The 22,642-nt window shown below is 41.1% G+C and overlaps 1 protein-coding gene across 1 annotated transcript in view; it reads right to left on the reverse strand.

Moving 5' to 3' along the window:
• DNM3 (dynamin 3) overlaps positions 1-22,642 on the reverse strand; it is a 377,707-nt gene that overhangs the window by 41,957 nt on the left and 313,108 nt on the right. Inside the window, 2 exon segments of the mRNA XM_040407594.1 lie at positions 15,065-15,301; positions 18,291-18,508. Coding sequence (XP_040263528.1) covers positions 15,065-15,301; positions 18,291-18,508 — 455 coding nt within the window.

Genomic DNA, 22,642 nt, shown 5'->3' on the forward strand with positions numbered 1-22,642 from the left:
CATTTATCCTATACTAAATCGAGTGTGCGGATTACAAATCCGAAGTCAGAATTTTTGTAACAAGTCACAAAATTTTTCTATGCATAAGTATGCCTAAATGAATGAAGCACTTGGAAAGCATTGAATAATTTTGAACAGAATGAGTTTTACTCCAACAATTACCTGATCTACATCAAAGTTTGCGTAGTAAACAGTGTATGAAAATGTAATGGAATAACAACATTTCAAAAAGTCTCATTTTTTCAGTTTAAAAGTCTTACTTGAGTAAGGCCCATTACTGTTAAAAGTGCTTCAGGCATCTGCTTTTGCGTTTGTGAACGGTCATATTTTCCCGTTGCAAAAACCAGCAGTAGTCCCCCATCATGTTGGGATTCCAGCAGCCCTGATACCTGTAGAAATATCTTTATGGAACCACTCTCCATGTTCGTCACTTACGTGTCCAAAATTGGGTGGGAAAAAGTCAAGATGGGAATGTAAGAAATGCACTTTCAATGACATTCGGCAGCCTAGTTGTTCATATGCTGTAAGCATGTTGTCTACTAATTCAGCATAGTTTGCAGCTCATCTGTTCCCAAGGAAGTTCTGCACTACTAGCACAAATGCATCCCAAACTGAAAGACGCACTCGCTTTGTCAGATTCTTGCGCTGATCATAAGTAGTTTCAAAACTGATAGCACTATAACAGATCACTTTATCAAAATCTTTCCAGCTTACCTTATATACTTACTGCTGACATCAGCCTGAGTGCGTCCGGACAGGTCTGGACATGTCCAATAGAATATCTCCAATATAATGCATTAATATTATAACTGAATAGGCTTTGCATGTATAACTTAAAATCTAGACGTATCAGGCAAATTCCGAGTTTATATTTGGAATCAGTGTGCTCATTTTAGTATAAATCACATGTTTTTCTCTCAGTAGCAAAATCATTGCTGCGCGGTGCTATCTAATGTGTTCTGGGGCCTCCTGACCCTTTCAATACGTTTATGATTGGTGTCTAAGTATCGGTAGACCCTCTCATAAATAATCCTCAGTAGTCTCAAAATGTTTATAGCTTGTACTGAGTATGCCTTATTGTATTTAAATTAAGATTTAACTTTTAATTTCATATATATAAAATAAATGAGACTGTGGAATCTAGTGAATTCCTGCCTAGTTAGGGAAAGAAGGATAGGTACTCTATTGATAGGGTAGGGCCTGCTGGGGAGACTGAAGGGAATATTTGCTACATGTAGAAAGTGGGTCTAGGTGGACCAGTAAACTTTCCCTGTATGCTAACCCTACTTGGCCTAGTCTGGTCAATGAAATAGCCTCACTGGCTGTAGTCGGAGCACTCGTCCTGAAAAGGACGACCCCCAGCCTCAGGAACCTCGGGCCTAGAGTAAATGTCCCTATGCTCTTACCTCCCTAATTGGTGTGATCTGTGTCCTCCTCCGACGCGTTTCACCAGGTAAGCACATGGCTCTTCAGAGAGAGAAAAGGAAAAAATTCGGGCGCCTAGACCCACTTTCTACATGTAGCAAATATTCCCTTCAGCCTCCTGCCCCTTCCCAAAATTTTAATTCTTTAAAATCTCCATGATCCTCCCCAAATTCCTTGGGTGATTCAGCACATATGGTTTAACACAGGGTATCGAAAAGCAGATTTTAAACAGAGATGAATTGAATTGGCAGTGATCTATAGAGAATTGATCTTTTGAAATATTTGCTCAACAAAAATGTTGCTGCCTCGCACCTTACCTTCAATCCTCCAAGGATCCCAGCAAATTACTGAGTGCTAAATTCCTGCCTGCTGAGAGGCAGCAGGAAGTAGAGAGCATCAGGGGACTGGTTTGGGTTGGAACGAGAATGGCAGGGGATCCAGTAAGGTGAGTATGACTTATTTAATTCCATAATTTTTTTTTTTACATCTTATCTCCAATAAGAACAAATGATTGGATATGTTGAGAACATGTTCGATCCTTCTTTACTCCAGCATCTACTGTTGGGGGAGAGTCGGGACACCCACATGCAAATTAGATGATCAGAGAGTTTTGATTGCATTCAAGTATATATGGGCAGTATGGGGATGAGATGTGAATACTGATGTATATTGCTCAGCTTTCTGAAACTTCTCAGCTATCAATTACTTTTTCCTCTAAGCTCTATGGAACTCAACATTTTTAATGAAATGAGCAATAATTTTGTAAAATGAGTGCACAAACCTTATAATGGCTTCACGTAACGAATGTGTTCCCCTTCCCCCACTGTTCCCAAGATTAGTCCCCAAGAGCTCATCTTAGGAACAATAGGTTAAGGAGAACACATTAGTTACGTGCAACTACAAATACAGTATGTCTACTCAAATATAACAAGATATATGGATCCGGACAGTCTTAGTCCCCGAAAATAAAAACCAATAGTCATACAGTTTATAAAACTAAAGTCTCAAGAGCACAAGTGGCACCTTTAATTGCTGTAGGTAAAATTCCCCTTGCAATTCAACTAAAAGTTGCGTTCCAGACCATGCGCTAGTTGTCTATTTGCCGCAACGTATCAACATTTGATTTAGAGTATAATCCAACGTGAAAAGGTCCGAGAGCTTCATTCAGCGATTTGTTCTAGTATTTCAGCAAACCTTTCACTACGTAGACAGTTTTAATGAAGTGTTGTGCTCTAATCTCTCCTCACATGGCACTTAGTTATGTCATGAACAGTCGGCTCGATATAAATGTTAAATAACAAACAGGCGGAGAGGGAAATTGCAGGGCTCTTTAGAACTTATCTGGAATTATATTCTCCACGATTGCAAATGCAAGCAATTCTATTCGGTACTGGACAGAGGCCAAGAGGCTCTTGGTTTCTGTGAATTTGTAGCCATCGCCTATATCTTAAGGGCTTTTAAGTCGAGGCACTTAAGCCCTATCAGGGAAGTCCATTCATTCACATGGTTTCTTTGGAAATACGGTTGGGAAATATACAATATGTGCTGTACAGTTTTGCTACAGTCTAAGCCAAAAAGCACATTACTGTTGTTTTACTGAGCTCGAGACCACCAAGCTGAGCTAGTTAGAAATTCCTCTGCTTCAAAAACCACAGATTTCGAATTCCCCAAAATGACGCATTGTTAAATTATGTGTGACCGAGACCGATCTTTTCCTTCGAGAGTATTGAGAAAACTTTATATGACAATAGATTTATTAATTTATAGAAGCCTTAACATGGTTGAAAAGTTGAATGTTCCTAATAGGAGAAAAAAATGAAAACTGGCGGTTCATTTCTTTTCTCATAGACATTTATATTGAAATGCTGCACGACTTGCCCGATGCATCGACCACTGTCGTTCATCCATAAAAGGGATATCACATTATCTGCTGGTAGAACAGGTTGCTTAAGGACCATATGGTGGTAGATGAGTGAATGGATTAATGACTGTTAAGATGAAATACTGATAATGGGATATGAAAATGCTGGAGAACTTCTAAACTCGAGGAAAATTCACTCCAAAGGCTAAATCGCTCCAAAAACTTCAGTTTATCTGCACATTCACATGAGGCACAGTCACAAAGTAGGTAATCCCCCCTTTTTAAGCAGAACATTAAGGATTATGTGCTTGTAAAACCATGCCGCGATACAAAATAGCCATAAAAGTCAGGTGAGAAAGTTTGAAGAAACAATACACCCTATCTCAAATATCCTAAAGAAAAATGATTACATGTGCTACAAAAGCTATATAAGTGATGGATTAAACCACAGAGGAATGCCTTAACTAAATGGGTGCAGGATTAATATAGTATGTTAGTCAATACGTTCATGACACAGATCTGGAATGAATGAGGTAATAACCTAATTTAGAAGTAAAAAGCAGAGGAGTGACCAGCCGAGGTCAATGGGTGTCATGCTGCAAAATCTCTATAAGTGATGGATTAAACCATACTGTATAGGAAAACCATCTAAGAATGCCTCAACTAAATGGGTGCGGGATTCATATAGAATGTTAGTCAATATGCTCATGACACAGATCTGGAATGAATTAGTTAACAACCTCGTTTAGGAGTAAAAAGGAGTGACCAGTGGAGGTTAATAGGTCTTCTGCATGCAGTAGATGTGAAGGTGCTCTCATGGCTGAAACAAGATCTGGTGTCTGCAATGTAGGCTTTGCCTCGGTGTCTGTACTGCCAGAAAAAAAAAAAAAAGCCGGTAGAGAGAAGCATATTCCAGTAAAGAGCTTGTGAGGGCAGGAACAACTAGGAGAAAAAAATGCCCGTCTAGACTCCTATTGTGTATATCAAAACCAGATGAGAGCAAATTCCCGCCTAGAATACCTATTTGCTCTACAGACGCTTTCTGAGCAGTAAATAGATTCCTTTATAAGGTTGTCGGGCCTAAATATGCCTCAAATGAACATCTTAATGTGATATAGGAATCAAAAGCATAGGCGAATGCAACAATGTAGATATGTTATACTGAAGGTGACAGTTACAGGACGGTTTATTCAGGCACAGCTGTAGTTAACATACTACCAATTACTACAGAGGTGGATGAACCTTTAGTGAAGTGCCCAAGAGCTCAATGTCAGTAGGCACTCAGATACAGCACCAAAAAATGCAAAATGTTATAATTATGGTGACTGGTAAAGGGTCGAAGACCAGGTCCAATCTGAGATCAATCATGCATTACAGTTTTACTGGTACACACACTTGTTCAAGGTCTGTGCATTAGAAGCCAGTCAACCTAATGGCATTTATTAGACCTCTTTGATTTACAGATCCAGTATGAAAAGAGTGCAGGGCAGTAAAGTCGTAATGACATTTTAGATATCCTACACCTGTATATCTACTCTCTTTTAACTTATCTACAATGGGGGACATTTATTATCTCCCTTGTGCCTGAAAAGTGGCTTTAAAAAGTTGCAAACTATGTGGTTTTTTTTTAAATATTGTCACATCTCTCAGATTTTACGCCGTCCTGGCCACTTTCCTTAACGAGAGAATAGCAAGGGCAGAAAGGGTGCGTGGCCAGCCTCCCCAACAAATCTATCTTCATTTATGCCAGTTTTCTGGCGAAAATGAAGCCAGAAATCTATGGCAGCTTTGAACTGTCGTAGATTTCTGTTTAGGCGCAAGGACTGCCAGGGATGTACCTCGTCATAAATTAGGCGCATCTTCCGGCAGTGCAGAGGATATCAAGACCGGCACAGACAGCACCGGTCTTGATAAATCTCCCCCATTATTTTTAAAGGGTTGTCCAAGTTAATTTTTTTTTTTTTAAAGATGGGAAGGTGTAAACATAATAAAAGGAGTTATACCCTCCCATTCAAACTCCCTCTGCTCCAGCACCACCTTTCCGATCCTCTCTACTGCTGCAGTGATGACGTCCAGTATACTGCACACGACCACTGCAGCATATAACTTGCTTCAGCCGTATACGGCACTAGAACGTTGATCTCTGCTCTTTCTGAGCTCATTAGACAAGTGGGAATCACTATCAACCACTGATAAGATGGTCCCTGTGTACAACTGAACTCAGAAAGAGCAGCAACTTAAATAAAGTTAAAGATTTATAGAATTTTCTTCTCAGTCTGCTCAGCTCCTCCTGCTCTAACCTGCTGCCTGCAGACTGAACTGCATTTCATGGTGGCAGGTTCTTTTAAAGGGGGTTGACCAAGTTAAAAACAAAATGTTAAAAGGCAGGGAAGTTATACTCACCCTTACAAACTCCCTCTGCTCCAGCACCGCCGCATCAATCCCCCCTGCTGCTGCAGTTGCAATGTCATGTTCTTGGCTGCAGTGATGACCACTGCAGTGAATCACTGGCTTTAGTGGTATACTGCACAAGAATGGTGGTCATGTGTGGCATACAGGTATGTGGTCATGTGTGGCATACAGGCATGTCACCCAAACATAGGCGTGCGCAGCCTATTGCATTAGGGTGTGCACCCTAAAGAACAAACACACACACCGCGCGCGTGTATGCATGTATATATATATATAGCCTTTATGCCATTAGCCCCTATTATCAGCCCTTATGCCTCTCATTAGCCCCCATTATGCCCTAGTAGCCCCGATTATGCCTCAGTAGCCCCCATAATCAGCCCTTATGCCTCATTAGCCCCATTATCAGCCCTTATGCCTCATTAGCCCCCATTATGCCTCTCATTAGCCCCATTATACCTCTCATTAGCCCACATTATGCCTCATTAGCCCACATTATGCCTCATTAGCACCCATTATGCCTCATTAGCTCCCATTATGCCTCTCATTAGCCCCCATTATGCTTCATTAGCCTCATTAGCCTCCATTATGCCCCCAGCAGCCTCATTTTTTATAAAATAAAAAAACACTTACCTCTCTGCTTCTGGACGCCGCTTCTCCTCGCCGCCCTCAATCCTCTTCCTCCTGCTGTCGGCTGTGCTCTGAACTGGCGCGCACAGCGTGACGTCACAAAGCACCTCCCACTGTGCGCAGCCCTGCACAGCCTAGGACCAGGAAGCGGTAAGTACAGAGCGTCCACCGCTTCTTGGTCCTCTGGCACTAATGAGCACTTCCAAAATGGAAGCGCTTCATTAGTATTCGCCGGGCAGCAGGCTTGATTAGGGTGTGCCCAGGCACACCCCGTGCGCACGCCTATGCACCCAAGCATGTATATATAGTCTGGCTGGGAGGATAAGAGCAGCGGTGCTGTGGGTTTAAATGGGTAAGTACTGTAGAACTTTGTTTATTGTTTTAACACCTTCCCTGCCTTTTAACATTTTTTTTTAACTTACTTTAGGCAAGCCATGTGTGCAAGATTTATCCCTGGCCAAGCGTGCATGTATGCTGCATATTTTAATTAAATGCCACCATAAATTATCCATTCTTACATGAATAAATATCAAAATAATAAATTCATAATTTAAAAAAAAATCTCTAAAAATATGTTCTTGAAGAACTTCCATCTTTGTGTTGAGCTTTTTTAAAAACCTAATGACAAGCAGAAGGTATAACTAAACTTATATCCTACCAGAGGTCAGAGACAAGCTGCTCTGCAACTAAGAACAGGGCCTGCTCAGCAATGGTTATAGGGGAGGATACCGCCATATATATGGGATGCGACAGGAAAAACCTCTATATGCCTCCTCACAAAATTTATTTTACTACCGATTAGAAATGCACACTGCTTCCTCAGGGAAACAATTCCCCTGAGGAAGCAACTTGAAATGCGTATTGGGTTTTGTCACTGTGCCACATTTTGGGTCTGTATTTATTCCTAAATTTTATTGTGGAGAGCACATTTTGTATTGGATAGATACAGCAAATATATACATAGGTAATAATATTTATAATTGTAATATTACATCTTTTTATAATCTTCAGTTGATTACTATTCATACCCAATATGGCATTTATTATCTGGTTTATGCTTCAGCCTAACATATATGTGTTTTAATTTATCAATTTGTGCTGATAAAGATGAAGAGTTTGTAACTTTGCGTTAGCATCTCCGTGGAAATATAAATGGATTGTGCCCATTGATAGATGTATACAAAATTAATTTTGCACGGAAGCACACAGAGGTACAGTGCAGGTCACATGGCCTCTATAGCAGCCCTAAAGATGGAAAATCTGCTAAAAATTACTTTTATTAACATTCCCTTTTACTCTAATAACACATCCCCTTTTACTCTAATAAATTCATTCATGTGCTTCATTATTTTTAAGTTTGCTTAAAGGGGTTATCCTAAGTATTACTATGCAAAAAATAGGGCATTTCATATGAAGTATTCATGTAATATATATGCAATGAAAATATTGTTCTTTTCTTATGTACATTACATTTTCCTTCCCAGTAGCTGTTTCTCTTGTGGCCAAAATTCTGGTCCATCTAGTTATGCATTCAATGGTGGACGTACATGCTCAGTAGTTTCCCTACTCCCTTCCTCCTCTCTGTGCCGGAATAGTGATCTCAAAGCGGCCCAGACAGTGGACAAGGAAATTAGGGGGAGGGCCTGCTTTATGATTTAACAGAAGGGGTTAACAAGAGCTGACTGCAATGCACTCCTGGAAGATGCAAGCTGCTGCCCACCCACAGAAAGTGAAGAGACCAGAGCTGCAATGAGGTGAGTAAAAAAAAAGCAAAAAGGGTTAAAATTACATTGGAGAGCGCACTGCATTTAATACAAATGTGCAGAACATTCAAACTTCATGTAGACATATTAACCACTAAGCCACTTTTTCTGCCGCCACAACGCACGGACAATTTGTAATGTGGCACCGAGGTGTGTATGTCTGTGTAGGAGATTGTCCCCAGTGTTCTCCAGGTCTGTTTTCCATGAGACACAGACCAAAGTGGTGTATGACCTGAGTTTCTCTACACAGACTCGCCATCAATGCAGAAAAATTGAGACGTGAATAGCATCAATTACTTCTATGGGTTCGTGTGAACAACGGACAACACATGGACAAAAAATGCAGCCTTAGGGCTCATGCACACGACCGTATGTATTTTGCGGTCCGCAAAAATTATGGATGATGTCTGTGTGCATTCCGTATTTTGCTGAACGGAACAGCCACCCCCTAATAGAACAGTCCTATCCTTGCCCATAATGCGGACAATAATAGGATATGTTTTATTTTTTTGTGGAACAGATTTACGGACATACGGAAACGGAATGCACATGGAGTAACTTCATTTTTTTTTGGCGGACCCATCGACATGAATGGTTCCGCATATGGTTCTAAAAAAAATGGAAAGAAAACACGTCCTTGTGCATGAGGCTTTATAGTGCATAGAAATGAATATGTTTATCAGATTATTAACATATTTCTTATTACAAGCAGATGGATGTTAGTGGCTGTAGAAGCAGAATCCATAACAATGACAGTATCATCACTTTGGTCTGGTCACTGCTGAATCGTGAATAAATCTATTGTAGCTATCGTCTTGAAATGACTCGACTGCTCCTGGAAAGGTCATTTGCAGATTTCTTAAGCAGACGTATTCTGTCGAGCTTTATTTGTGGTCTACTGTAAGGAATTCTGCATATTAAGAAGTGGCATGCCAGAAATGCTATGCAAAACATCAACAGAAAAGCAATGATAATTGACTTTTCTTGCTCAAAGGGTTATTGTGCGAGTCCAACAGGAGGCCTGACTTTTCTGACCTTCAGGAAGGTTTTTTTCCCCTCTGTGTTTTGTTAGTAATCGAGAAAAAGGAAGGGGAGAAAGCTAATAATGAAGGAATTCTTTGCAGTTGTTGGAGGTGGGGATTTGAAAAAAGCTCTGCTTGGTTAACCTATTGCCAAGCTTCTGTTGGACTCATACAAAGGCACATTGTCCTTTTCCATGGGGCTCACGCAGACCATGCACATAGCTCCAGAAGGACAATCTCAATGTCTCAGCTCTAATTCGGAGTGCCACGGTGTATGCTACACCTCAGCTTTATTACCCAGCTTTCACACAAAGGAAGGTGAAATCATGTCTGATCCTACAGTCTCTTGGGTAATTTCTACTGTAATTTATTCTTCGGATTGGTTATTAGTAGTGTTGGGCGAGCATGCTCGGCCGAACACTAGTTTGACTCGAGCATAGCGATGCCCGGAACATCTCGGTATTCAGCCGAATACAGCGTGTGCTCGAATACGATGCTTGAGTCCCCTCCCCGCACGTTTGTTGGCTGCTAAGCAGCCAATAAATGTGCAGGTAAGTACTGCCCTCACTGTAATGCCGTAGCCATGTTGGCTGCTGGCATTACAGTGATTGGCTGGCCAGAACGCGTCATCAGGTGCTATATAGCACCTGATGACACGTGTTCGGCTCGGTATTAGTCAGGAAGAGCTTGAGAGCAGAAGGGAGAGATAGCGTAGGGAGTGAAATAGCAATATTTTTGTTTTTATACTTGTTATAGACCCAAAAGTCCTTTTAAGGACTATTGTGTGTGGCAGCAATATATATTTTTAGCGCAACCTGCACTAAATTGCTAAAACTTGTTAGAGACCCAAAAGTCCTTTTAAGGACTATAGTTGTATCTGGCAGCAATATATATTTTTAGCGCAACCTGCGCTAAATAATTTGCAATTGTTTGGCCGCTGCAGACAGCGACATTATCTGCGCTACATCTCCTGTCTAACGTGTGCGCAGCCTAAAAATATCAGTGAAGTTCAGTCAAATTTTTTTGCTGCTGGTGGCAACGACATTACCTGCGCTACATCTCCAGTATAACGTTAGCGCATCCGAAATATCAGTGACATTCATTCAGTGTAATTTTTTATTAGGCGGTGGTGACAGCGACATTACTTGCGCTGTACCTCCTGTTTAACGTGTGCGCATCCTAAATATCAGTGACATTCATTCAGTGTAATCTAGGAACCTGTTGTGCCACCACGAGCCTGGATACAAGATAAAATATGGTTGGGCATGGAGGCATACAGGTTCCATATGGTTTCCTGCGGCACATTTGCCCACAGATGTTACATCTGGGCCTGTAGATACTGCAACTTATAGTTTACAGAAGCTGGCATCCTAGCTGATTCCATAAATGCTCTATTGGCGATAAATCTGGAGATCAGGCAGTCCAGGATATGTTGTAATCTGGCAGAGACATTCCTGGGAAACCCTAGCTGTGTGTGGGCTAGCATTATCCTACTGAAAAATGCCAGTTAGAAGCCCTGCCATGAGAGGAACACGTGCCCACAGGATGTTCTGCAGATATCGCTGAGCTGTGAGTGTCCCTCATATCACTACTAGGGGTGACCGATTGTCGTTTGCCACTATGGCCACTGTGACACCAAATTTCCCTCTGCTAAGTGCCTAGAAAAAAGAGAGACAAAAGAGTGTAATGAAGGTGCCACCTGTGTCTGGATGGTAGAAACCAAAAACTATGGGAGCTGCTCAAACGATTCTCTCTATTGATGGTCCGTCTGGGCCATCCGTAACCTGTTCGCCACGCGTGCTTGTCTTCACATAACTACTGCTCTCATAAGGGTACCTGCACACTGTGCAATATATGTGCAGTTTTTTCGTGCAGATTTTCCCGGCCGAGTAATACAGTACCAGCAAAGTGTATGAGGTTACACAAATCTCATGTTCACTTTGTAGATTTTTTCTGTGCAGAAATTGACCCTTCATGCGGATTTTCAAATCCTCAGCATGTCAATTATGTTTGCGGTTATACCTACGGATTTCACTTTTTTCAAATGAAGGGTGAGATTTGCAGGAAAACCGCATCAAATTGGCACCAAAAACTGTAATTAAAAAATTGAAGATATGGTCCAGAAACGCTCATAAATTCATGTGGATATTCTGCAGGTACTCTAAATAAAAATACAGGGGCATCCGTGGGCTTGTACACATCAATATAACTTTTGTTTTGCTGGATAGAAAATACGTATTAATATTAAGATGCGCCAGAAGTTAAAGGGGTTGTCCAGGTTCAGAGCTGAACCGGACATATCCCCTTCTTCACCCAGGCATCCCCTCTGAGATGAGCATCATGCTTCATTATTTCATGCTCCGATGCTTTCCCTTGCCCTGCCATTTTCCCTAGCCATTTTACATTTGACTCCGCCTAGCATAGACCCGGTACGTCAAAGGATCTAATGAAAAACCCCTTACCCTACGCGATTCAGCGCAGGGCAAGGGAGAGCATGAGAGCATGAAATGCTCCAATGCTCGTCGAAGAGGGTCTGCCTAGGTGAAGAAGAGGAAATGTCCGGATTTCTGAACCCAGACAACCCTTTTCAAGAGGTTATCCAGGAACCGATAATGATGACTTACCCTCACGATGGGTCATCATTATGACATTAGCAGGGGCCTGAGTCCCGGCATCCCTGCTGATCAGCTGTTTCAGGGAGCCCCACGCTCACCAGAACTCTTTCCAAGCACAGTGCCGTACATTGTATAGCGGATGTACTTGGGGTTGCAGCTTAGCCCCATTGACTTCAATGGGGCTAAGCTGCAACTAGACCAATTGACCGATGCTATGCATGATGATGTCACATGGCCTAGGAAGAGGTCGTGGTCCTCACAAAGCTCTTGCCTCTTCTTACAGCTGATCCAGAGGATAGGTCATCAATATAAATTCCAGAATAACCCCTTTACGCCACAACACTTTACCTTTAAGCCCTGTTTTCTTGCTGGACGCACCACAGAATATGTCTACAACCCTTAATAAAAGTAAGTATGCCAAATACCGCACCCTGAAACATATTCACACAAGACATTTTAAATACGGGACTGGCAAGGGTCTTGACACGCACTATGATAGAAATGATTTCTCACTTAATGATATATGGTCCCATGGCCTATTTTTTGCATTCCAGAAAAGGGTCTCAGCGGGGGAAATGGGAGGGGGGAGGGGGGAAGGGAGTGAAATTTAGAAAAAGTGCAAAGGAATGAACCAAGAGCCTGAAATGAACATGTTCTTGTGTGAGCGAGACATATAATACTTCAGCACGAACTATAGCTCTGAGGGCTTGGTTTGAGAAGAATTATTGGGATAAACCGCTATGAGGAGAGAAAGGAATGTGACATTTCAGAGCAGACTTCCTAAGAACGGTCTGGACTGTCTGATCAGAAGTCATTTATACGGAGTCCTCTGACTTATATCGCCTGGCCTCTGTTGTGGACTAGCTACACTTTCACTAGTATCTGCGTATTAAGCCATGGCTGTAGCAGAATTGTGTAGTATCCTAATCAGTGGGTATCAATGACGAAAACGCCTTCTGTTTTTACAAAGGATATTTGAGTAATACAATGGGTGTTCCTAGAAATAAAATTCCTGAACCCAGGCGTCAGGGGCTCACAATTTAAAGCAGACCTGTAATCTCTCCTGACATGACTGGTTTAGTGACTACAGTACTTGCATTCCCCATTTAATAACTATACTGAGGCCTCTATTCTTATGCCTCCAGGTTGTGCCATTCCTTTATTATTCCTGCTAGAAGTTATGAATGAATTGTCAGCAGTCTGCAATGAATGTCCAGCTGGGTGTTACCAGTTGGGGTGTGTGACCCTGCACAGTCAGACACTAGCAGCGCTGATTGGATAATGTCCGACTCTGCAGGCCACTCCCCCAACTGGTAATATCTAGCAGGACCTTCATAACAAATTACTAGCAAATAAACTACAAAGAGTCACAGCAGAGTTTCCAGAATTGTTATTACATGGGGAATGCAAGTAGTTACTAAGTCAGACATGTCAGGAAAGGTGATGGGTCCTCTTTTTGGACATCATTATCAATAATGTAGCTACATATATGGGGGCAGACCCCTCAACTGTACCCGTGCTCATAGATTTTACAAAATAATTTATTGGGTGTATGCACATAATATTGTTTCATTTAGCCGACAGGAGAGGGATTGCACATTCATCCTATTAATCAGGTTGTCATCTATACGCAGGATCGGCTATATAGGTTTGATCGATGGGGGCCGCATCATTTACTGGAACGGGATGGAGATCCCAAGTGCTCCATTCCTCCTGAGAAGTTTTGTATGCTGTGTCAGATCATCACTCACCATACATGTAGGTTTGGAGTTGGCATCACAAAATGCTCCCATGGATTGACTCACCATGTCTACAGACCCCCTAGGGGCAATTGGGTGCCAAAAGAATACTATTTCCCACATACATAGAAAAGTACAGCCTGCTGCTCCTTCCTGTGCAGCACTGCGAAATATTGTATATACAGTACCTTGGTGGTCTATGGAATAAAGCTGCACATACATCAAGAACATGTCCAAATGTATGCATGAAACAAATACCATAAATGCAATGTGAATTGAGACAAATATTGTTCTTGGATATTTACTCATTTACTTCTTTGTCCATTGACTTAGCATACATTCATAGACGACTATTCTTAAAACATGGTTACATACATTGTAAATGCCAATAAAATGCACAGAATTAAAGTGCACTGTCCATGAATGAGCAATTACTTAGTGCAGTGTGCATCTGATTAGGGTGCAAATTCAAAAATGTCCGCAAACATGTTAGGAAAGATGATAGGCCCTCTTTAAAGGAAGGAAAATAAGGGTCTGCAAGTGTATTTTATCCAGAAAGAGCTCCACTCTTCTCAATGGGCTGTGTCTAATATGGCAGCCTAACAGAATAAGGGATCCAGCACACGACCGTATGTATTTTGCGGTCCGCAAAACACGGTTCCACAAAATATACGGATGACATCCGTGTGCCTATCTATATCCGCAAAACGGACAAAAATAGGACATGTTCTATGTTTTTTTGCGGAACGGCCTTATTGACATACGGAAACAGAATGCACACTTTTCTGTTTTTTTTGGGCGGACCCATTGAAATGATCGGATCCGCATACAGGCCGCAAAGAAAATACGGAACGGATACGTACAAAAATTACGTTCGTTTGCATGAGCCCTAAGGCTGACTTGCAATGCATGTTAGGTGCTATTGCTAGATAAAAAAACATATTAAACTTTTCTCCTCTTAGTCAACACATTAACACTGGGTTTACATGCTGCGTCTGATGCCCACGAATAGCAGCCTTTTTCCGCCCACGAATGACGGCCAATTGCTGCACGATTTTGAAGGTGCAACTAAATTGTGTGGTCATTGGCTGTTGCAGGCAGGCAGGATTTTGGCTGTATGTGGCAACCACAGAGTGGGAACCCAGCCTTAGGGTGTATTCGCACAGCCATGTCCATTTTGCAGACCTCAAACCACGGATCCTCAAAACACAAACACTAGTCTTGAACACCCCGCATCGCAGTGTGGAGCCATTGACTTTAACGCAACGCAATGCGGGATTCAGATGGCCTGTGCCCTTGTTTTGCAAATCCGTGGTTTGTGGTCGGCAAAATAGACACGGCCATGTGACTACACCCTTAATGATGTAAAATAATAGAATTTTCTGAACCAGTCCATTGTTGACAGAACTCGCAATAAAAAACAGGATCATGACAGATCATCATATATTTTTTTTTACAAGAGACAAAGATGTGATGCTACATTTTCTGGGCCATTTATAGTCACGGAACAGATGTAAAATGATCCAGTTGGGCACTTTAACACTTTCAATTCTATTTAGTCCTGAAGGACCAAAACAACTCACTGGTAATGGTGTATTACCTGGGAACACTTGGTGGAACACGTAATGGTCGAGAAGGGATTTGTGATGCCACCAGAAGAGGATCATTAATACCAAGAAAAGGCCCTGGGTTGGAAAGCACATGTGGTATTTCATGTCCGGAGTCCAGAGATAAGGCAGCCAGTGCAGGAGAAGAGCTTGTCAGCCTAGAAGGTGACTTTCCTTTAAGTGCATGGTGGTCATACCTTCTCTGAAATTTTGGGCTTGAAGATGGAGAACTGCCAAAGAAAAACAAATTAGAATTTAAGAATGAACTTTAGCATTTAGACATGTCCATCATCTCAATAGAACTAGAACCTGGTGCAAACTGTTTAAAAGAGTACTGACCATCAAGATAATAAAACTGAGGATAATAAAACAGAATGCATTCCCAACGAAGAGGCATATCTGCCAGGATTGTCAGTAAATTGCTGGGATGTCTAAATTGTTTGATTTTGGAATTTAAAATAAGCCTCATAGAAACATAGAAGATTGACGGCAGAAAAAGACCACCTGGTCCATCTAGACTGCTTTTATATTATATTTTTTTTTTTTAAGAAAGACATACGGTATATTTATCCCAGACATTGTTTAAATTCACTCACTGTAGATTTTCCAACCAGATCGGCTGGAGGTTTGTTCCAAGCTTCAACCACTCTTTCAGTAAAATAATATTTCCTGACATTGCTCCTGATCTTACCCCCAGCTAATTTCATATTGTGCCCCCTTGTTCTTGTGTTTACCTTCTTATTGAGAAGACTTCTCTCCTAATCCTTTAACATATTTAAAGGTTTCGATCATGCCCCCCCCCCCCCCTTCCTTTCCTCAAGGCTATACTGTATAAATGCCTGTGTACTGAGTTGTCTGGTATAAAGTCATTGAGAAATATAGTGTTTATAATGCACACCATATTTGTGAACCACCTATTCCATTTTTTTCTGATATACAGTATATTGACAAAAGTATTGAGACACACCTCTAATCACTTAACTCAGGTGCTTCATTCAGTCCCATAGCCACAGGTGTATAAAATCCAGCCCCTAACCATGCAGTTTGCCTTGACAAACAATTTTTTAAGAATGACTCATTCTAAAGAGCTCACTGAATTCTAGCATGGTTCTGTAAAAGGATGCCATGGTCGTCAGTGGCAGTTCATGAAAATTCTTCGCTCCTAGATATTCCCTTATCGACCATGGAACTGTGGACTTGCAAAGTGGAAGCCTATAAGAACCTCAGCCTCAAAGTGGAGACCACGTAAAGTTACAGAGTGGGGTCTCTGAGTGCTGAGACACATAGTGCATAATAGTCACCAGTGCCTTGCTGACTCCATAACTGAAAAGCTCCAAACCTCCTCTGGCATTAAGATCAGCACAAAACCTGTGCACCAGGAGCTTCATGGCTTCATAGTGGTAAATGTTATGCTGAAAATCACTGAATTTGTCTGTATAGACATATATCAAACTCATGGTCAACCACAAAAAAGAGTGCAAAACACACCATTAATGAATTATAAAATGTAATATTTATTAATAACAATAGTTAAAAATGATGTTCACAATACTTGCTTGTGAATAAGCAGGGACAAAAACAAAAAGCAATGTAAGCGACTTCTAAGGATGTTAATAACAAATCCCAATTCAGGGTAGGACGGTCGAGTTTATATAAAGTGCATATTCATATAAAGATGTGCTAAAAAGTGACTAGTGCATATAAAGAGCAGCGAAGTAACAAACATGTATGCTCACTAAACTACAAATGCGACATGAATGGCAACATACCAATAAGAAGAGAGGCAAAGACAGGGTGGTGGCGCTCCTCAGGAGGAAGCGATCACACGCGAAACGCGCGTCGAGGAGCGCCACCACCCTGTCTTTGCCTTTCTCCTTAGAGGTCGCTTACATTGCTGCAACTTGTTATAGCTGAGAGTCTACATTTGAGGTGGTGTGCAACTGTGTTTTTGTCCCTGCTTATTCACAAGCAAGTATTGTGAACATCATTTTTAACTATTGTTATTAATAAATATTACATTTTATGATTCATTAATGGTGTGTTTTTCACTTTTTTTGTGGTTGATCTAAGTATTGGGAGTGTACCGTTTATCTGAGACCGTATGGTGCTTTATTCAGTACAGACCAAAAGTTTGGACACAAAGAGTTTTCTTTATTTTCATGACTATGAAGGCATCAAAACTATGAATTAACACATGTGGAATTATATACATAACAAACAAGTGTGAAACAACTGAAAATATGTCATATTCTAGGTTCTTCAAAGTAGCCACCTTTTGCTTTGATTGCTGCTTTGCACACTCTTGGCATTCTCTTGATGAGCTTCAAGAGGTAGTCCCCTGAAATGGTCTTCCAACAGTCTTGAAGGAGTTCCCAGAGATGCTTAGCACTTGTTGGCCCTTTTGCCTTCACTCTGCGGTCCAGCTCACCCTAAACCATCTCGATTGGGTTCAGGTCCGGTGACTGTGGAGGCCAGGTCATCTGGCGCAGCACCCCATCACTCTCCTTCATGGTCAAATAGCCCTTACTTTCAAAGTTTTCCCAATTTTTCGGCTGACTGACTGACCTTCATTTCTTAAAGTAATGATGGCCACTCGTTTTTCTTTACTTAGCTGCTTTTTTCTTGCCATAATACAAATTCTAACAGTCTATTCAGTAGGACTATCAGCTGTGTATCCACCTGACTTCTCCTCAACGCAACTGATGGTCCGAACCCCATTTATAAGGCAATAAATCCCACTTATTAAACCTGACAGGGCACACCTGTGAAGTGAAAACCATTTCAGGGGTCTACCTCTTGAAGCTCATCAAGAGAATGCCAAGAGTGTGCAAAGCAGTAATCAAAGCAAAAGGTGGCTACTTTGAAGAACCTAGAATATGACATATTTTCAGTTGTTTCACACTTGTTTGTTATGTATATAATTTCACATGTATTAATTCATAGTTTTGATGCCTTCAGTGTGAATCTACAATTTTCATAGTCATGAAAATAAAGAATAAAGAAAACTCTTTGAATGAGAAGGTGTGTCCAAACTTTTGGTCTGTACTGTATATCAAACTCATAATAGGCATTGTGAAAACACTGGGATCAGGAGGCTTTAGTTCTAGAGAGGTCCCAACTTCACGAGAAAAAAAACATCTTGTGAGCCACAGAGCTACAAGTCATTCTCATGTTGTCCTCTAAGTATACTGTATGTAGTTTATTAACAATGTTCTATACCAGCAAAACTTCATCCATGTACAGTCTCCAGGAGATGATAATGGGGTGAAACCAGCATTGTTCTCACTGATAATTGGCTGAGCTTCTGTTGCCCCATGGTCCACAGATAGCGTCTCATCTTGCTTTTGAGCCTGCTCAGATGGTTCCTCCATCAAAGTGTTTTGGTCCCCTGAAGAACACAAGTGAGCCAGTAACTCTCCATGTATGAATTTTCTTACCTGAAAATAAGCATAATGTATTAAGACATGTTTTTCTCTCCACATTCTAACAGCCATATTATTTTTAAGTAGCCATATGGGGCATTAAAACTTTTAAAGGGGCTGCCTTTTTTTCTTAAAGGCTCATAGTGGAATTAAAAAATAAAATATCTCCTCTGAATCTGATCCATTCCTGTTCCCATTCCTCTACTCACGAGGTCCCCTCTGATCTCTGGTTCCTGATGGCTCTCAAGACACAGAAAAGGCCTACTCAACCACTCACTGGCTGCAGAGGTGACTTGCCTCAGCCAGTGAGTGACTGAGCAAGCAGTTCCTGTGTGTCTCGAGAGGCACGGCAAACATCAGAACAAAGAACCAGAACCAGGTTAAAACTTTAACCTTTATTATTTACTTTTAAAACGAAAATACTTAGAGAATCCAATACTACAAGGTCATTTAAAAATATCAGGTTGCAGTTTCGGGCTAAGTCAGTTACTTTATGTCTTTCCTGGGGCGCTGTCGCTCGCTCTGCACTCTACTCAAGAGGTGGCCAACCTCATGGATACTCTGTGGCTATATATCACCACAGGTTGCCAGGTGTGTTTTCAATGGTGAATTGTTTGGTGTCCCTATAGGTCCTAAGTATAGGAGTTTCTATTATAAATAGATACGATGTATTCCTATATCCCTATGCGACAGACCTCCATCATTCATTCGCACATCTCACACACTGGGAGATCAGGCAGTTACCCTCCGAACATTTACACAATATGTATTGAGCTGGACATAAATTGTGACCCTACTGGTTGTAGATCTTGGCCTATACTGCAATCTGTCTAAAAATTGGAGATCGTCACTACCCCACCCTTTTTTGACATGTTTTGCCGCGATGTGGCTTCGTCAGGGGAGTTGGGGTAATAGCGTGACACACTCTGTTTCGCCTGCCTAAATAAACTATCTATCCCCTCCCAAACTATGGGTTCCACCAATCGAGTTGTACTGCTGCGATTGACATGTGTATTAGCCCGTTCTGTAGGCTTCACCAGGATTGAAAGGTGGGTGGAGGACAGAACAGGAGCAATCACAGATCAGATTTTTGTGGGGTGAAATGGTAAAAAATATGCATTTCTGCCATTGTATTGTTTATGTATTTTTTTTTTTTTGGGGGGGGGGGGGGATTTTTTTGATGCCATTCACTTTGTGGTGAAAATAACATGCTAACTTTAGTCTGCAGGTCAATACAATTATGATTTTTATATTTTTATTATACAATTTTTATGCTTTATTAATTTTAATAAATACACTTTAATGCTTTGCACCACCATATTCTGAGACCCATAGGTTATTACTTTATTACATTTTTTAGTCCTCCAAGGATATACATTTTTCATTTTCTTAAATGTGTTTACCTCAGTGAATAAACTTATTTTTTCCTTACACTTATTTTTTCAGTATAATTTATTAGCACAGTTATACCATACCAGGCACTCTCACAGGACTTGTCTGGCAGACATATTGGGAGCCTTAGGATCTTTTTACACATGCACCGATAAAGCATACAGCGAGTCAATCAGCTCTTATTTAGCTCAGTTCACATGGAGCATCATTGGCACTGTATGCAATTCTTTGGGCACATAAACTCCCATTACTGTCTGTATGACACCCCAATTTACACAGGGCATTGTGTTGTCCACAACCAAGGAATACATATGGATGTGATCCTCTTGACAAACTAGCATTTGCTCATTTGTCAGGGAATCAGTGGGGATTAATCGGACAAAAAAAGCGTTTGTAGGAATGCTCATCCCCAGCCATCGGCCTGTGTAAAGGGGCCCTTAGCCTTTTGGTATGCAGCAACTTTTGCTTACCTAAGATGCTACAATCAATGGATTAGACCAGGCATCCAGCTGCTGTGGAACTACAACTCCCAGCATGCACACCTACTTGGCTGATCTCCCATAGAAGTGAAAGGAGGATTCTGGAAGTTGTAGTTTCAGAACAGCTGGAGTGCCAGGGCTTTCTGATCACTAGATGAGACAACAGCCAGTAGAAGACGGTCAGATAAAGAGAAGTAACTGAACATATAACTAATGTAGGCTTAGACTATTGTGGGGTTTCGCTCTGGTAGATAGGGTAAGCTGGCGCAGTACAGAGGCAAAATACAAGTTCTTAACTCAAAACGTCAGTGTTTATTCATAATTGAGGCAATTGCACAAAACAGCATGTAACTTTGCAGTCATGGTGTTAATTCACACACAATGGAAAGTTCATATAATACAAGTCACCTTGCTGGCAATTCTGCCTTCAGTAGTCCACAGCAGGCTTTAGGGGGGGGGGGGGGGGGGGCCTGTTTCCCCAGCGTGCGGCTCTCAGACCTCCAGCACGGCACAAAGCGTCAGATCCCAAAAACAGAGACCTCTCTGCTGAGCCCAGCTGCCTATTTAAGGACAGCCAGGTTCTGCCAAAGCCGAGACCGGCATTTAAACTCTGGTCCGGTATTTGACCTCACCTGGCTGTAAACCAGCCCAGCCGCACATGTTGGGAGGAAAATACCTGCCTTGCCAGACACAACCCCTCACTGTGTCACACTATTCACAGTTTGTTTTGTAACCATGGAGAAGCATAGATTTGCATAGGAGCTGTAGACGCAAATCAGTAGGGTATTCTCAGTGAAGACTATTTGAAAAGTTGCTTTGTGTTTTATTTTAGATGCATTAGCACAAAGAAAAATAGTTATAAATAAAAAGGTATTTCTATTAATAATAACACTAATAATAATTTGAGATGAGCGAAGTATTGGAAAATTCGATTGGGCTGTTTCGCCGTATTTTACAAAAAAAAATTGTTTGTGATTAATTACTTTCTCAGGAAGCGTATTTCTTTGTAAGTAGTGGGTGCAATAACAGGGAGCTGCGATTGCGCCGCTCCCCATCATTGTACCCCTCAGATGCCATGTTCATAGCTGATCGTGGCATCTGACATTAATATTTGATCTGACATTATTATTACAGTGTAACATTTTTTTTTTTTTTTATAAAATCATAATTAACCTCATCCATTTGATTGCAAAGAGGCAGCCGCTGCCATCTTGATTGAAGATCCAGCGTGGACGAGATCACCGTGCACGAGATTTTGCACAGGATCTTCAATCAAGATGGTGGCGGACGACTTCTCATGCTCAAATGGTTGAGGTAAGTATTATTTTTAAACCGTCATTTAGGGAAAACCAATTCATTACAACGAAGCACAAGGAAATTTGGCTTCTCAGTGAATCGAATTTTCCCTGGAATTCAGATCGAATTCCACTTTGTCAGGTTTGATTAGCTGACTACTACTACTTATTATTATTATTAGTATTAGTAGTAGTGGTAGTAGTATTATGTCTTAGAACCATCTCATAAGATATCTTTAGAAATACATTTTGTGAATGAGCTTTTCTGTTTTAAACCTTGAGAACAAGAAATGCAGCTATGGCAAAGATTTCACTTTACAAAGAAAAAACGAGGGCAAGTTCAATCTTCTTGAAGAAATTCTTTAAACAAAGCTAAGATCGGGGATTGCACAGATTTCAAGAACACATGTTCTTTATAACACTAGACTCGCTTGTATGTCGATTCTGCCTACTGTCTCAATCACCTCTAACGTGACACTTAATTGAATACATACTTGTGCGCTTTCTAATAGAATTTCATATAAACTTGCTGCATGTTAACTGGAATAGTATGTACAGCTTCAAGGCTTGACCCGAGAGTTCTCCTTCCCCAACTATATAGTTTCCTTTGTTCTGTACGTGGAGTTTACTATTGCATACACATATACAGTTGCAAGAAAAAGTATGTGAACCCTTTGGAATGATATGGATTTCTGCACAAATTGGTCATAAAATGTGATCTGATCTTCATCTAAGTCACAACAATAGACAATCACAGTCTGCTTAAACTAATAACACACAAAGAACTAAATGTTACCATGTTTTTATTGAACACACCATGTAAACATTCACAGTGCAGGTGAAAAAAGTATGTGAACCCCTAGACTAATGACATCTTCAAGAGCTAATTGGAGTGAGGTGTCAGCCAACTGGAGTCCAATCAATGAGATGAGATTGGAGGTGTTGGTTACAGCTGCCCTATAAAAACACACACCAGTTTTGAG

This window comes from Bufo bufo, chromosome 9 (genome assembly GCF_905171765.1).
Source record: "Bufo bufo chromosome 9, aBufBuf1.1, whole genome shotgun sequence".
In the NCBI taxonomy this organism is placed as follows: Eukaryota; Metazoa; Chordata; class Amphibia; order Anura; family Bufonidae; genus Bufo; species Bufo bufo.